Raw genomic sequence first — 17,332 nt, 5'->3', positions numbered from 1 at the left:
TGATTACAGAAGAAAACAAAATATACATGTGTATACATTATAACCTGATGTTGGTGTTGGTTGTGAATCGTAGTTCATAGTAGTCATCCTATTACAGGTAAGGGGAAAAGTTCAGAAAGTTCAGAACATCTCTTCCCCCAGAATTTGAACGCCTTCTCTGCTAAAATTAGTCATGCTTTAATTGTTATTAGTGCCTGTGAGTTCATAAAGAATTACCACCTAATGTGGAAGTCCTGTTTTCAAGTGAGGGAAAATGACACTGCTAAAAGTTACAAAGAAAAGTTACAATGAAAGTAAAAAGAATTGTGAATGTTAGTAGTAAAGGACGCTCATAGGGGCCGTAACCAATCAGGAGCCAGGGATTATACCACGTGACCAACTTTTTCCCATACATTCTCTTAAATTTGAAAATCCAAGATGGCGGATGTTTTTTAAAATGCGTCGGCAGTGACGTCACAGGTCAGCGGCCTTTTTCATCACAGGTCACGTGCGTGCCCAAATAAGGCGATAGCCAATCCATGAGATCGAGGTTGTGACGCGCATGTCCAAATAAGGCGATAGCCAATCCATGAGATCGAGGCTGTCACGTGCATGAAATCGAGGTTCGGATGGGAATAAAAGGGTTTGCGTGAGTGTCGAGTGAGTATTGTTGTTTTGAGCTAGGCGACTAGAAGATGTCTTCAGAGGAGAGCGAGACGAAGGTGAATAGTGTTTCTGAAGAGGAGAAGATAGAAGAACTTGCCGCGAGGGTGATGGATGCTGTTCATGACGGTATTCTTGGAAAGATAATGAAATGCGCCGTTTCTCACGCTATGGATGTCGTTCTGAGGAAAGAGGTGGTGAAGCTGGCGGATGAGGTGATGAGGTTCAGAAGAATGCTGTCTGAGAAGATGTTTGATGACCAGTCCATCTCGTTTAAAGACCCTGTGTGTTTGGAGAAGTTGTCGGATGGATTTGAGGACGGATGGGAAGCGTGGAAGAGCAGTTGGGAGGACCGAGACGAGTTGGCGTACCGAGCATTTATCAAACAAATTGTAAAAAAATCACCACCACCACCAGAATCAGAGGAGTGAAAAAACATTTTTATTCATGCCTGTAACACTAATAAAGATCCTTTAACGAGAGAATGTACATGGTTTGTTGCGTGATTTTTTCGTCGGGGTGGGGTTCGTCCAAACGGATTTTACAGGCCAGGGGTCTCTAAAAAAGAAAAAAAGAAAAAATTTAATGCCCCGACCAGGAATCGAACCTGGGTCTTTGAGGCCACAACGCAACGTCTTAACCATTAGACCATGGAAGCGCTTACCTCTTTAGGACTTGGTTTTGGGATTGTCATCGGGAGGCAGTCCGAAATTCACGGCTTTGCAATGAGGGCAGAGTCTTTCGGAGGGTTTCAACCGCTCAGTGTGGAGGGCTTTACAGGTTCCGTGAAAGAATTGGTCGCAACAGGGTGTCAGGAAGTAGTCTCTGATACTGTGTTTGAAAGTGTATCCTTCCTTGCACCATAGACATTGAGGGTTAGGAAATCGAGACATGGAGTCTGAAAATAGAACAAAAACAACTTTTTATTGGTCATTCCACTTATTACAGGGTGGGACGTGTGCACTGTCCTATTGACCGGCGCCCTCTTTTTCTTCGGGATATCAATCAATAAACGATTATTATAGTACTTTCAACCATTGTGATCAAGTAACGATGCGAGCCATGATCGACGCGGAGGACAAATTACCCAACGTGTAAATAGTGTGAAATAAAAATCAGAGTGTGTTTTTACAAAAAACTGTGTCTGTCTTTTTCTTAGTTTGGGGCCTGTCCATTGATCAGTATGGCTTCGGCGACTCCTCGTGGGTATTCGTCGATCCATTGAAAGAACTTGCAGGTACGCTTGGGACACTTGAGATAGAGCCTGTCTGGGTTGGACTGGGAGTGGGAGGTGGCTAAGACCAGGGATTTGCTACATAGACATCGGAAACGAGCCGGGTCGATGTTCCTGTAGCAGGGGTGGGTCTGTTCTTCGACGCGTCTCAGGTAAGTGCCCACCTCTTTGACGCCACAGGTCACATAACACTTGGTGTAGAATCTGGAAGAGGGGCATCGGTAATACTCCCACCAGGTACCACCGTCTGGGGTTTTCACTCTTCCATATTCCATGGGTACCATACAACGCGGGCAAGTGGGATCTTGTGGTTTCAGTTGGTTCAGGAACTGATCGGGGTCGAATTCCTCCAACACTTGGACTTCGGTGAATTCTCCTCGGTCATCCACTTCAGGTGATACTTCTACGAGGTCGTCTTTCTTGAATTTGTCGAGTCCCATGGCTTCCAGGACTTGCACGGTTCGAGGAGGTGAGTCTCTGATCACGGTCATGCATCCGCCTTGAATGGCAGGTAGCTTTGAGTCTGTGAAGATAGAGATTGAGTTAGTATCCCAACAATGTGTTTTCACGTCGCATGGTTTCTAGGATGTGGGTGGTTTTTCGCACGTTCTTGGGGGTTGGTCTTTGCCTTCGCTTGCGATGGTTACTTTTCATTTGGCTTCTACATTCTTGACGTTGGATCGAAAAGGCGCTCCAGGGTCGCGAGAAGCCTTTGAGAGGGACGGTGGTCCAACTGACCGAGTCCGGGGTGATTTCTTTGAAGAGGACGCGTTCGTTGAAACGGAGTCTGGCACGAGGTTTTTTGAATAACCATCTATCTAAAGTGGATTGTAGTTGTTTACCTCCTACTTCTCCTTCCACTCTCTTGGGTAAGAGCAGTTCCAGTTTCTTTTTGGACGATTTTTTCTTTTTCCTGACGGGTTCGACGTGTGAATCCATGACGACTTCTGCTGAAAAGTGACTCGTGATGGAATGCGTGGTTCGACTTTATGGACGTTTTTGACGACCAATCAGTGACGTGTGGTGTGATGGGATCATGTGACGGTCTTCGTTCCGATTGGCGGGATCTGAAGTGGGCACGTGATCCGTGAAAGTACGGAATGAAAGTGGATCCACGGCGCGGGTATAAAAGGAGCCCGTTGGACGCAGCGAATCATTCTCGACTTGCTCTTGACGCGGTGATGACCTGTAGGATTTTGACTGACAAGGACTTTGAAGAGATCCTTGAAGATCTGAGACAGCAGTTGAATCGAGCTTCTGACGTTTTGGATACAATCGAAAAAGAAGGCGAAAGACCGTTACACGGGAGGATAATTGAATTGGAATTACGTCTTGTCTCTCCTTTGTACTATAGGCTCCAGAGGCACTTGATTGACTGGTGCGACCGTAGTTGCTATCCTCATTTGTCGGGCTTGGAGATCACGAAGCGAGCGGATCGAAAAGGAAAGAAGTTTAACGAGTTTGTCTGAGGGTGGGTTTCAAGATGACTTACTATAGCAACTCGAACCAGATTCGGGACCTCGTGGAGCAGATCGTGGATCAGAAGGTACACACTTTAAGAGATCTCGATGCCATTCCGGATGTCAGAGTGGACATGTACATTTTTGACAATCTCTTCGAACCGTTAGGTCAAATACCCGATAGTCTGTGGTCTTTTGAGCTCTTGATGAGACGTCGTCCTGACTCGGGTGGTACGATTTTGGAGATGATGAAGAAGAACGAACACGTGTTTTTGTTCTGTGGTGAGTGGTGTCGCGTGATGTACAGAAGTGGTAGCGGTCAATTCAAATTCATTCATTGTCGGGATCCCACCCTGGACGCCGAGCGTGCCTGTTTTATCGCCACAGATCACCTCACGTACATGATGAGCGATGTCATCCGTGATCTGTTTGAACCCTTGCGGTTCGCTCGCGACCTGTCACGACGGGTGAGGGAGTCGGACCAGAGTCCCAAGGTGGAGGAGATACTGACGTTCAACAGGTGCGCTCACAAGGAAACGTGTCTGAAGTTGGAAGAGTTGATCTACGATATCATGCGTCAGCGTGATCTGTGGAAGGATCGGTTTTTCTTCCGTGCCCTTGAAGCGGAGGAGGATGACCTGTGTGGTGAGTGTAGAGAGAGTATGCGTCAAGCATTCTATGTGAAGGGGGACGAGGAGGAAGCCCTGAAGTGGAGACCCGGTAAATGTGATTGGAGAAATTGTAAATATTATGCCATGGATACCTATGAGGAAGACTGTGATAATGAGTACGGTCAAGATTGTAAGAACACGAACTATGCTCATTACTTTTCAGATTCGGACTAAGTCTTTTTCGCCTTCTTTTTCGTGTTATCCAATCAGAGTCGATTTTACGTAAGAACCAATCAGGCACGACGTTTTTGTACATATAAGAAAGTGTGAATAAAGAATTGGGTTCAAATCATTATGTCTCATGCTTTGAGTTGGTTGATCTCGAGAATGTGTACGACCATAGCCGATCGATGGGGTTGGACGACCTTGTGTTCCAAGTGCACTAGTGTCTACGAGCGATACGGTCAGGGTGAACCCATCCCCGACCATTTCAGCGATTCGCCCTTGGAGGTGTTTGACTATACCGACGTCGAACCCAACGTGATGCGTTTTGTCGTTTATATCTTGTGGTTGAAACGGCAACCCGATTCATTTAAGAAGTATCTCGAGGTACGGGAGCAACGTTTCGAGTTGTGGAGACAGTGCGTGTACAAACTTTATCGACTATGAAGAAAGGTCAAAAGAAGAAGCAAAAGCCGCTTTCGACCGGAACGTTACTGGGACGGTATCGGGATCCTTCCAGACCCGGTAGTCTAGGCGGTCTGACGCGATTCGCCCAGGCCAATAAGATCTCGGTACGACGTGCTCGCGAGGTCCTGCAACGGGATTTGGGGTACACGCTGCACAAACCCAGACGTCGTCGGTTTCCCACGGTCCAGGTGGTGGTGTTCGGCATCGACGAGCAGTGGACGGCCGACCTGATCGAGGTGATCAATATTTCAAGGTACAATAAAGGGTATCGTTACCTCTTGACGGTGGTGGACGTGTTTTCCAAGCACGCCTGGGTCCAGCCCTTGAAGAGCAAGACGGGTAAAGCGGTGACGGAAGCCATGGCTAAGATCTTGAAAGGAGGTAGACAACCCATCAATCTCCAGACGGACGACGGGAAGGAATTCTACAACAAGACGTTTCAGGATTTGATGAAGCAGAAAGGCATTCATCATTTTTCGACGCGCGGGGATACGAAATCCAGTGTAGTGGAACGGTTCAATCGGACCCTGAAAGAACGTTTGTACCGGTACTTCACCGTGAAGAATACGATGACGTATGTGCCCGTGTTACAAGATCTGGTCCGAGGGTACAATCGATCGTATCATCGCAGTATCAAGATGGCTCCCGATCAAGTGACTTTAGCCAATAGCGAGGACGTGTGGGAGACTCTTTACGGAAAAAAGAAAAAAGGGAAATTGAAGAAACCGCAACTCAAAGTCGGGGATCGTGTGAGACTGAACAAGAAGTTCCGTCAATTCAAGAAAGGGTATTTACCCGGTTGGACCGAGGAGGTGTTTGTGATACGCCGAGTGCGTCCTGGGAAGGTCACCACGTACAAGGTGGAAGAATGGGACGGCACGGCGGTCGAGGGCACGTTTTACGCGCAAGATTTGCAAAAGGTGGACGTGAAAGACGACGATCTGTTCCGCATCGACAAGATCGTCAAACGAAAAGGGGATAAAGTCTTGGTGCGATGGAAAGGTTGGCCAGTCAAGTACGACAGTTGGGTGGATAAAAAAGGCTTGTACGTGACCCAAAAGCCCAAGACGAAAAAATGAAAGACTTTTACGTGCAGTTGATGAGCAATGCCAGCACGAGCGAGTTCACGGACAACAAGGCCCACAGTTTCAAGAACCGTCTGCCGTATCCGCTCCTGTTTGAATCCGACAAGGAATGGAAAGTGGGATTGGCGAGCGTGTCTTACCCGATTCCTCCGTCACGACCGCATCAAGTACCAGTCCCTCAAGCGCACGACTTTGACGACGACGACTACGTGTTTGGCCTGGACTGGACCATTGAAACGTTCAGGTTGCTAGACGACGGGATTACGTGGCGTCCTTATCGATACCCCGTCACATTTTACGTCAGCGGAAAGGAACTGAACCGTGACCGACACAAAGTGACGAGTGGCAGATCTCTCATGCAATACCTCATCAATCGTTTTCACGAACGCCTGTATCATTACATGGATCATGAGGGTGAAAGTCTACGAGCACCGAACGGGAAAAAATACTACCCCGTGTTCCGATGGGAGGGGAACGATTTGATTATCGACAACGCCGACACGTTCCTCGACGAGTCCGGAGACAGAAAACGTCCCAGAGTGTATTTTGGTACTAAACTGGTCAAGAAGTTGGGTTTGATTCGCGAGGAATCGTATTACTCCGTTCACTTGAACATGAATATGATCAAGGTCTTTCCCAACGACAAAGTCCCGTCTGATTTCAAGAAAGACTGGACCAACCATGACAGCAATCGATCTCGTGAATTTTGGAATTTGGACAGCCACGGGACGTTACAGCTCAGTCCCTATTGCAACTGGCGCTTCAGTTACTTGGACGAGGAATACGCCAAGACCTACAATCGTGGAGTCGTCGTTCATCCGGACCTCCCTCCGCCTCGGAGTCCCATGTACCTGTATTCGAATGTGGGTCGTAGCACCATCACGGGGAATCGCGTGACGGATCTCTTGAGAGAAGTCCCCCACGACTCGCTCAAGACGACGTACGAACCGACTCAGATTCAATATAAACCCGTGCGCAGCAACGTCTTGGATATAGTGGAGGTGCAATTGGCCGAGAACGACGGAAGACTGGTGGACTTTACCTCGGGCGTGACGTCGGTGACATTACACTTCAAGTATGAATGAGTCTGTCGACGACTTTTACGTGCAACTGATGAGCAATGCCAGCACGAGCGAGTTCCCGGACAACAAGGCCCACAGTTTCAAGAACCGTCTGCCGAACCCGTTGCAGTTGAGAGAGTCGGGATGGAAAGTGGGTATCAGCGACCTCTCGTTTCCGTCCGCGACGCGTAAGATGGACTTGAAAGATTCTCTTCTGTTTGAAATCTGGTGGATCGATATGGTGAACGCCTCCATAAACCTATACAGCCGGGTCTCTTCAGCGACGCGAGAAAGCGATTTGGAATTCACGCCGAGGACCGGTACCGAGTTGATGAACGCGATACGAGATCGATACCTGCATAGGTTGAGATCTAGAACGGATGCCGACGTGACGATGTACAAGAAAAAGAGTAAACCCGACGATCCCACCGAATTGCTGTACACGGTCATGCATCGGGCCGAGCATGGAGAATGCGTCCTGGACAATTCGAGAACGTGCCTCAGCCTCCTGATCAACGGTAAACGCGTCTACCCGCAAATGAACATCGGCATCGAATTGGCCAAGAAGATGAAATGGGTGAAGATGGGAAGATTACAGAACGGACAACCGGGTTACGTCTTGGGACCCCACCTGAGGAAAGAATTTCCCAAGGAAGTCGTACCCACGGCCACGGACTTGATCATAGCTCAGAATGACGGGGACGAGACATTTTACAAGATCGACCCGGACACCTTACATTTGAGTTGTTTCATCAATTGGGTGTTCACGGACCTGGATCGCAGTTACGAGGAAGCGTTCGGTCACGAGCGTCGTTCCTTGTTCGTGTATTCGAATGTGGGACAGAGTATGGTGACGGGGAATCAAGTCACGGACATGTTGAAACAAGTGCGTTACGATCCGGACGTGATCGACCTTCAACCGAGACACATCCTATATCTACCGGTGCGCACGACCTTTTTGGACATTGTCGAGACGCAGGTATCTGAGAACGACGGGCGACTGGTGGACTTTGCGTCGGGCGTGACCACGATCACGTTGCATTTCAAGAAAGGATGAGTGATTTTTACGTCAGCTTACCCAGTCACAGCAGTAAGAGCGAGTTCCCGGACAACAAGTCGAACCATTTCAAGATCAGGTTACCACACCCCTTTCGCCTGAATGGAGACGGAGGATGGAGAGTGGGAATGAGTAGCATCTCTCTACCTGACGCGAGAGTGACAATCTCATCCCTGTCGAATGAAGAAGGTGAAGCTAAGGTTGTATTGGCTTTCACATTATGGCGACGAGTTGATCAACCTACTTCGAACATCTATACGGTGGGAAGAGCCTCATTCGACACTGAAGACCTCAAGGAGGTATTTTACAACGTGAGTGGTGTTGGATTCATGAAATCCATGATCGCTTATTTCGAGCGACAACGCATCTACGCGAATAATGGTCCTAAATTGGGATCCCAATACTTCAACAGTGATGGTAAAAGAACCTACGTCAAGTTCAAGTGGGAAGGCGAAGACCTTGTTACAGACAATAAGGACATCTTAAGACCCTACAGTGACCAGCCGGCTTTGTGGTTCAACGTCGCTTTGGCTGAGAAATTGGGATGGATAAAGAAGGATGGAGATAATTACAGTCTGGGACCTAACTTACAGATTGAATTTTTTGAAGATAAAATTCCTGATATTGGCGTCGTGTCTGACTTACATGACGATGATGGCTTTCCTGTGTTTTGGTCTGTCTCATTACCTATTAAGGGTCAAAAATATTTGAAACTCAGCATCTATTGCAATTGGCGTTTTCTGAACCTGAACAAAGCGTTCGAGGTCTTGGTGGGAAGCAGTTCGCGTTCCTTGTTCGTCTACTCGGACGTGGCTAGAAGTGGCGTGGTGGGAAATCAAGTCACGGATTTACTGAGAGAGGTCAACTTGATTCGAAGAGGTGCGGGTGTTCAGTATTTCGAGCCTTACCACATTCAATATATTCCCGTGCGCAAAGACGTCATTGACATAATAGAGGTGCAAGTGGCTGAGACAACTGGAGAACTGACGACCTTTGGACCTGGCAATACGATCGTGACGTTACACTTTAAGAAAGAATGATCGGTGGAACGTTGGTACGATTTCATCCCGATAAAATGAGGCAATCCGGAGACGGATTCGGCATGGCTTGGAGAGGTGTCAAGAAACGAGGTCCCGGCATTCTCCGAGACTTTATCACCGAGGCGGCCACGGAAGGTCTGAAAGGTTTAAATTCGGGCAGCAAGGGAGGAAAGCCCAATTGGAGAGGTGGACTCGCCGGGGTCAAGAGAGGAGCGACACGGGCCGTGAAACGTAAAGCGACGCAAGAGATCAAACGGGCGTTGGCGAAAAAAGTGAGAAAAGACCTCTTTGGAGTATGAATCCCATTTACTCGAGGCGCGTGAGACTTATTCCGATACGACGAACGTATAAAGGCGGATCGATCTTCCCGTCCCGATCAAAACGCCCGAACTATCGTTGGGTGCAGTCGGCCCTGAGAAGGAGACGAAGACGACGACGACGTAGACGATGACGGACCTCGTGGCTCATGCCCGTTCGGCGGGGGTTCGTAACCCTCGTCTGAACATGTTCAGTACCCCTCCCACGGATGTCAGCATGTCGTCTCGACGGTTGGTGAGAATCAACCCGTTCAATACGGGGATCAACCCCGTGACCTTCCAAGTCGATCCTCAAGAAGACTTTATCGACTTGAACGAGAGTTTCTTCGAAGTGGAATTGACCGTCAAGAAAAGTAACAACACGAATCTGGTGACGGCGGATGTCATGGGACTCGCCAATAATCTGGCCCACACTCTCTTCAAACAGATCAATGTGAGATTGAATGGGACTCTCATCAGCCCCCAGACGGATACTTACCACCTCAAAGCCTACATCGAGACCCTGTTGAACCACGACCGAGACGACGGTGAATCGATCCTAACACCCAGTGGTTGGTACAACTGTCTCGGTGTACCCGACGACGGAGATGCCGATGAATTGACTGCCAATATGTTGAATTTTGCCGCTCCTCACGCTGACTATACTGCTTTACCTCAAGATCTCAAGAACGTGGTCCTGGGACGATCCCAGTTTCTGGATGGAGAAGCCGTGACTTTGAGGTTCAAACCTTTCCTGGAAGTGTTTCATCTCAGCAAATTACTGTTACCTGGCGTGCAGATCCAGATCGACATGTACTTCAATACCCCAGCCCTGTGGACCATCCGATGGGACGGTGCTAGTACTCTCAGACTGACTGAAGCCGACGTGAAAGTGAGATTGTTCCTGTCTCAAGTGAGAGTGACTCCCTCGGTGTACCGAGAGATCATGACCAGCCTGAAAGGAGGAAGAGTGGCCACTTACCCCACGGTGAGAGGTGAAATTCGCACTTACTCGCATCCCAACGACAATCGTCATTTCGAGTGCAGCAATCCTTTCCACAGTAAACTACCTAATCGGTTAGTGGTGTTGTTGTTGAAACAAGCGGCCTTCAACGGAACCATCACCGAGAGTCCGTTCAATTTTGGAAAATTCAATCTGGCTTCCATCAAACAATTGGTGAGAGGTGAAGAGTACCCCTACGAGACCTTGGAGCTCGATCACGATGGGGACAGTAAAGATCAGAGAGGTTACTACAGATTCCTCCAAGCCTCAGGAGCGTTGTGCAGGGGAAAAGGAAACATGGTCCGAAAAGTGGATTGGGGGGACGGCAAGAGATGCAACATGTTTGTATTTGACAACACGGCCAATGGATGTTTGGACAGTCCAGTGTTGAACCCCAAGCAAGAAGGTGAACTGCGTCTGGTGATCGATTTCGGAGCCAATCCTGGAGAAAACCTGACTATCTTGTTGTACGGCGAATTCGAGAATTTGCTGGAGATCAACGAGAACCGAGTCGTCATCTACGACGTGTACCAATGAGAAGAAAAAAATGGAGAAAGTAGCCTTGAATAATATACAATTGGATCATTTGGCCCGGACGAATCCGTCCCTACGCTGTGTCTTTTACGGCACGGTCCCTTGCGATCGGCTTCCCAGGACAGTCCCTCAAGAAGGACCGACCGCTTACATCGTGAACACGGACCCTCACGACAAACCGGGCGTGCATTGGATCGCTTTGTGGGCCGACAAGAACAAGTGCGAGATCCTGGACAGTTACGGTCTACCGTTGGACGCGTACGGAACCGCCGAACCGATCCAAGAATGGTTGGATCGTCATTTCAAGTACCAGATTCACAACGGCAAGAGTCTGCAGTCCCTGTTCAGCCAGAGTTGCGGCGGTTACGCCCTGATGTTCCTGATCGACCGAGCCGAAGGTCGGGACACGAACGAGTTCTTGAATCGTTTTAAGAAAAACGAATTTGTGGAGAACGATCGTAAAGTAGGACACACGGTAGAACGTCTGATAGTGGACGAGTTGGCCTGGCGCAAGATTTGTAAAACCCCGTGTCACCAGGACACGAGCGGTTCCTCCCGAGGAGTGCGTCATTTGTTATAAAGTAAGCTGTTCGAAATAAAAGAGGTTCATTTTTAAAAAAGAGGTTGTGTGGTAGTCATGGCTCTTCAGTTTCAAGGGCATAGACATTTGGACGACGTGATAGCCAGGTTAGAAAAACGCTATGGAAAAGCGGGTGGAAAGACGCCTCAACCCAGTGAGGCTCATTTCAAGAAAAACCAACCGCCAAAACGACAACTCAATCTGAAAATACTTCAACCCGCCAGAAGACAAGTGTCTTTTCAACCGCCGTCCGTCCTGGACACCGGTGCATTACCGGCGACTGTGACCACGCGTAGGAAACGCAAGAGAGCCGCCCCTGCCATGCCGAAGCTTTCCGAGAAGGAAGATAGGAAAAGAAGAATGAAAAAGAGGCATTGGTACGAAGACAAGTTCGGAGATTTGAGTAAATTCGCCAAGAAAAAACCTCGAAAAAAGAGATCGGCGCCTGCCAAGAAAAAAGGACGTCCCAAGAGAGCCGCTGCCAAGAGGGCCATGGCCAAGATCAGGAGTCGGGCCAAGAAAAAACCCATCTGTTTCAATCGTACGGTCACCCTATTGGGTCTGTTGAAACGCATCCCGGCCGTCAAGACCCCATTGGTCAAGTTGTTCGGATAAAAACGGAACGTCTCGAGACCATGGACCATTTCATGATCATGGAACGACGCAAAGCGTTTCAATTTCACACGCCGTCGAGTTTGTTGATAGCGGGTCCGTCGGGGTGCGGCAAGACGGTGTTCACCACCAAACTGCTCTTGGAGAACGGCGACTTGTTCCAACAGACACCGAAGAGTATTCATTACTGCTACGGATCGTGGCAAGACGGTTTCCAAAAGCTCAAGAAGGGTGGAGTCAAGTTTTACGAAGGCATCCCCGACAGCGAACAGTTACCCCGATGGTTTCCCGGAGGGGGCGTGTTGGTCCTGGACGATCTGATGGACGAGGGTGGTAACGACAAGCGCGTGTTGGATCTCTTCACCAAACATTCGCATCATCGGAACATCACGGTGATCTACCTGTGTCAGGATCTATTCCCCAACGGAAAATTCGCCAAGACCATTTCCCGCAACGCACATTACATCGCGGCCTTCAAGAACCCTCGGGATCAGTTGGGGATACGGAATTTACTTCTGCAATCGTTTCCCACGCAATGGCAAGAGGTGTTGGACACGTTTCGCAAGGTCACCGATCGACCTTACGGTTACATGCTATTGGATCTTCATCCAGCCAGTCAGGACGATCAACGCGTCCTCAGCCATGTGTTAAAAGACGAAGGATTCGTCCGATGCCATCAGTTTGCAACCCCATCATGTTGAGGAGCGAGGTCGAGTGGTTTCCGCTATTCATTCACCTGTGTAAAAACAGGCTCAAATACATCATGAATCCCCACGAGCTGGACTACGAACCGATGAGACAGGTCACGGAATGCGAGAGTTACCGTCAAGTACGGTCCATCATAAACGCATATAACGGTGAAGGTTTCGATTATTTGGTTCATAAACAACGAGAACTCGCCGAGAAGAAGATAGAAAGAGAAAGGTACATGGATAAAAATGAGCTCTTATGGTAGTGACGATTTCAACTTCTCGGCTCTGGAAGATTACTCGCCTTGGGGGACACCGGCTCGGACGAGTACTCCGATTCCGCCTGCCGCGGGTGTGGGTGCGAGTCTGAACACTCCTCCTTCACCGCGATCGTCACTGGCGACACCGCCCCTGCCCAATGTCTCGCCCGTCGGAGTGGGCACCGCTGGCTCGGGTGCACCGCAGACCAACGTCACGGTGGGTGTCGGCAGTGCTGGATCGGTGTCGCGCGCCAATGTCACGGCAGGTGTCGGGGCACCCAGGATAACAATGTCCACACCTTTGGCACGAGCCGTTCGAGGAGGGAAACGACCGAGACGCGTCCCACGTCAAAATACACCGACGTCCTCCAGTGATTCCGGAAGCCGCAGACGAAGTAGCGCTAGTGGTAGCGGCGGTGGCAGAGGCAGAGGCAGAGGCGGAGGCGGAGGCGGAGGCGGAGGAGGTGGAGGCGGAAGTGGTAGTGACTCCACACCGCCTTCGTCGATTCGATCGGGTCGAGGAGGAAGAAGAAGGAGGCGAGGAGACCGTGTTCTCGACCAAGCCCAGATGCAACAACAATTGGAAGAGATTTTACGCCAACAACAACAGACGGCCGCGGGTCGTCGCATTGCGGGCATCACGACCACCAACACGATCACGACTACCTATAAAAACGGACAACGTCCTACCGTCACACGCAATTCGACCAGTGTGCGTAACTGAGAACAACAACCATGAGAAGACGCCGTCGTCGAACGAAAAGGAGAAAGCAATGGGGCGGTGCTCTTGCGAATGCCCTGTCTGCGATGTTACCCATTGGCAAGGGGGCTGCCTTGGGATTGGCCAAAGCGTTGGGTGGTCGCGCCGTGAAAACAGGCATCCGAGCTGGAACGACCGCTGCCATTGGTGGTGTGGGAGTGGGCGTGGGTCGCGGGATCCGAAGACTTGTGAGACTTAAGAAAAGACGACCCCCTCGTCGATGAAAAACCATTCGAATCAAGATGTTGAGGAGTGAAGTCGAGTGGTTCCCCTACTTTTTGCATCTATGCCGATGCTCTCGCTCTTACTGGGATGCGACCAGCATGGATCACGAAGACATGAAACGGATCGCGGACGAGTGCGATAGTTACCGACAAGTCCAGGACATCCTGAACCAATCCGTGGAAACCGCCTTCAAGGACGAGATCTGGGAATACAAGCAACAAGCTAAAAGGATCGAACGTCCCGACAGAAAGTCAGACTACGTTTGGCACTGGTTAGAGAAGAGTCATGAGTACTTCGGTCTGTTTATTGGATGAACCTTTCAACACCGTGGTGGATTTGGATTCCCTGAAACGTTTGGACGTCTTGTACGCTTTCTACCACAAGTATTGGTGGTGTCGAAGGCAGATGTTCGGTTACTACAAGTTGTGTAACGCCATTCTCAACGGACTGGCCTTACTGACGGTGGCCGTGAGTATCGTCTTGGGATCCGTGTGGAAAGATGGGTACACGGTGGTAGGATTGACGGCTTTCGCCACCTTACTGAAAGGATGGAACGATTTCAAGAAGTATTCGTTCAAGATGGACATGGCCCAATTCGCTTACACGACGTACGAAAAGACGCTGACAGAACTCAGGAACTACGCTCTGGGTGGCGTGGAGGAATTGGATGGGTTTTTGACCAAGATGCAAACGTTGGACGACGTGGTGACGGATTTCACATCTCCCACGTACGACCGATACGTTCGAGACTACGCCCTACGATTTCGTCACGTGCCGCTATAAAAAAATGACATCGCGGTCATCCTCTTCATTCAGAACCAACATGCCCAAGAGGTCAAGGAGAAAGAAAGCGTCTTCGAGAAGGCGTAAAACCGCTAAAACCACTAAAAGAAGACGGTACCAAAGGGGAGAAGGGATCGGCACTGTGGTGGCGGGTTTACCCAAGGCGGCTTGGGGTATCACCAAAGGCATAGAAAGCCTGAGAGCCAAACAAGAACGGGCGCATACCAAAAGGATGCAGGAACGAATGAGACGAGGTGAAAAAATTCCACACAAGGGCGAAGAGTTCCGATGCTCCATCATGTGAAAATAAAAGGACGAGACTAGCCGTCGTACACCTCACTCGACACCATGCGAGCACGGAGGAAGAGGAGACGAAGAACGATACAGAGAGGTGGAATGGTTGGATACGTGTATCATAAAGGTCTCAGCAAAAGTCTTAGAGGTCTATCAAAATCAAAGAGAGTCGCACGGGCCTCGAACAAAATTTCTCCGAAGCTCAATTTACCTCAGATTTTCAAAATGCTAGGTAAAAGTATAAAGATGTGACTCATCCACTCGGACTCAGACAAAAAAGAGACTGCACGTTGGAAGGATGGCTAAGAGAAAAGCCTCGTCGCGTACCAAGAGGAGAAAGACTCAAAAGGGAGGTGTGGCTCCCATCCTCGTGGACTTCAAGCAGGGATTCAGGGTCACCAAGGATATGATAAACGCCATCAGGAAACCCGTCGATCATCAAAAGGCCAAACGTGGGGTGGCCAGTCGCAAACGCGAGTACCAAGAGTATAAGAGACGTGGAGGTACCCGAGGTTTCAACAGTTGGGTTGTTCACAAAGGTTACGGGAAACGAAACCCAGGTTGCTGCATCATGTAATAAAAAGAGTACACCAATCCACTCGTACGCATAAGTCCACGATGAAGCGGTTACGACGACAACGTCATTTCTTGACGCACGTCCTGAAAGAAGCCAATCGAAACAAACGTCAACGGATGTTGCAATTCGCCGACAAAGATCAGATCAACGCCATCAGCGAGATGGTTCTCAATTTGCTGAAAAAGAGGATCCCCATCAACGCAACGACTTATGGGAAACTGAAAAGACATAAAAGGGTTCTGCGCGAAGTGGGTAGACGCAAAAACTCTCTCAAGCGTCGAAGAGAACATCTCCTCACCCAAAACGGAGCGGGGTTCTGGAGCGGTTTGCACGGTTGTTTCAAAGCATGTTGTGTACGGTGAAAGGACGCAGTGAGGACAGTTACCCGCTGGAGGGGATCGACGTCATACCCAATTTCCCACCGAGAGAAGACGAGTCCCACAATACCATTCCTAAACTCGTGCAGTTGTTGCAAGACGCCAATCGTCGCGAAGCCCGATGGAAAGACTCGTACGAGTACTTGAACAAGAGGTACCACGACCTGTATCAAGAATACATGGCTTTAAAGTTCAGTGACTTCTGCCAAACCTGTCAAACGAAACGAGATACCACGCCGCCCGGTGGGTGCATCGAGTTGTGCAGGGAGTGCGGTAAAGGCAAGCGAACCGTTCGAAGTCTCGAACTCGAGTTGGAAAAGAAAGACGAATCCATACGGTACTGGCAAGACTGTTACGAGACGGCCTTGAGAGAATTGTCCGAGTTTCCTGACACGACCTTGAGTCAGAAGGTATGAACGAAGTCATGATGGTACCCGTTCAAGAATTCAATCGTCTGCAAGATTATTACAAGGGTAAAATCAGCCAGAATGCCTTGTTGAACAAAGCCGGACGTCTGGCCGCCGAAGAACATCTCATCCTGAACGACAAACGCATCCCCGACAGCATGGCCGTCAAGATGACCAAACCCATCGCCTCCGAGGAAGGGAAACTGGTGAAACGTATACGGACGGGTAAAAGCGGTCCCATCTCGTACCAGGGAACGACAGAACCCGAAGGCATGGTCGACGCACCCGTCGAAACTCTGTTGAAACAGATCCTCAAGGGAGTCAACCAACCAGCCGCAGCCCCCGTGATCATCCCGCCACAACCCCTTTCTACGACAGGACTGAAAAAGGAGCTGAAAACCCCCATACCCTCCACGTCAGGTTTTAAAAAGGAGAAGAAAACCCCCAAACCCTTCAGTCCATTCGAACAGGTCACGCTAGGTAAAACTCCCCTATCGTCCAAGAAAAAAGCACCTATCTCCGATAGAGCCAGACGTGTACTGAAATCACTCGGTATCGACTACGACGACGGTGGTTACAGTCCCAAAGGCAAGTCAAAGAAGTACAAGAAGGCCAAACCGTCAGCCGCAGAAAAGTTACAAGCAGGGTGGGAAGATTTCGAAGACCCCTGGAGAAGGGGACTGGACTATGACTCGGATTAAGAAGAGGAAAAAGGCACCTCCACCCCCGAGGAGAAGTACCCGACGTCGACGTCAACGAGGGTATGGGATCGACATCCAAAAATGGTTGGCCAAGACTGGGATCGAGTTTCATTGGCCCGGTTATCAGTACATGGGACCTGGTACCAAACTGAAGAAACGTCTGGCGCGTGGAGACCCCGGGATCAACCGTCTGGACCGACTAGCCAAACAACACGACATTGACTATTCCAGGGCCAAGAACTTACAGGACAAATGGGATGCCGACACCAAGATGATCCAGGCCATCGACAAATTACCCGGACGTAAAACCATGACAGAACGCATTGTTAAGAAAATCATGCAGACCAAGAAACG

General features: G+C 49.6%; 4 protein-coding genes across 4 annotated transcripts; all 4 read left to right on the top strand.

Moving 5' to 3' along the window:
• The first annotated feature begins 2,978 nt into the window (after nt 1–2,978).
• Nucleotides 2,979–4,296, top strand: LOC149096356 (uncharacterized). The gene has a single exon (XM_089281171.1). The coding sequence runs from the start codon at nt 3,360–3,362 to the stop codon at nt 4,179–4,181; it is 822 nt and encodes a 273-aa protein (XP_089137297.1). The 5' UTR covers nt 2,979–3,359; the 3' UTR covers nt 4,182–4,296.
• A 1,334-nt stretch (nt 4,297–5,630) lies between these two features.
• Nucleotides 5,631–6,898, top strand: LOC149096355 (uncharacterized). Its single transcript, XM_089281170.1, has one exon. The coding sequence runs from the start codon at nt 5,713–5,715 to the stop codon at nt 6,805–6,807; it is 1,095 nt and encodes a 364-aa protein (XP_089137296.1). The 5' UTR covers nt 5,631–5,712; the 3' UTR covers nt 6,808–6,898.
• Nucleotides 6,899–8,398: 1,500 nt separating this feature from the next.
• On the top strand, nt 8,399–11,113 carry LOC149096354 (uncharacterized protein F54H12.2-like). The gene has a single exon (XM_089281427.1). The coding sequence runs from the start codon at nt 9,328–9,330 to the stop codon at nt 10,714–10,716; it is 1,389 nt and encodes a 462-aa protein (XP_089137553.1). The 5' UTR covers nt 8,399–9,327; the 3' UTR covers nt 10,717–11,113.
• Nucleotides 11,114–14,124: 3,011 nt separating this feature from the next.
• LOC149096353 (uncharacterized) lies at nt 14,125–14,919 on the top strand. Its single transcript, XM_089281319.1, has one exon. It carries the CDS (start codon nt 14,125–14,127, stop codon nt 14,620–14,622), a length of 498 nt encoding a protein of 165 aa, XP_089137445.1. The 3' UTR covers nt 14,623–14,919.
• Nucleotides 14,920–17,332: the final 2,413 nt, after the last annotated feature.

The sequence above is a fragment of the Orbicella faveolata genome, unplaced genomic scaffold, assembly GCF_042242905.1.
Source record: "Orbicella faveolata isolate gen_17 unplaced genomic scaffold, um_ofav_v1 contig_48, whole genome shotgun sequence".
NCBI classification, from domain to species: Eukaryota; Metazoa; Cnidaria; class Anthozoa; order Scleractinia; family Merulinidae; genus Orbicella; species Orbicella faveolata.
Note: the sequence above shows the minus strand (reverse complement) of the source record. Positions and strands in the feature narration are given on the sequence as shown.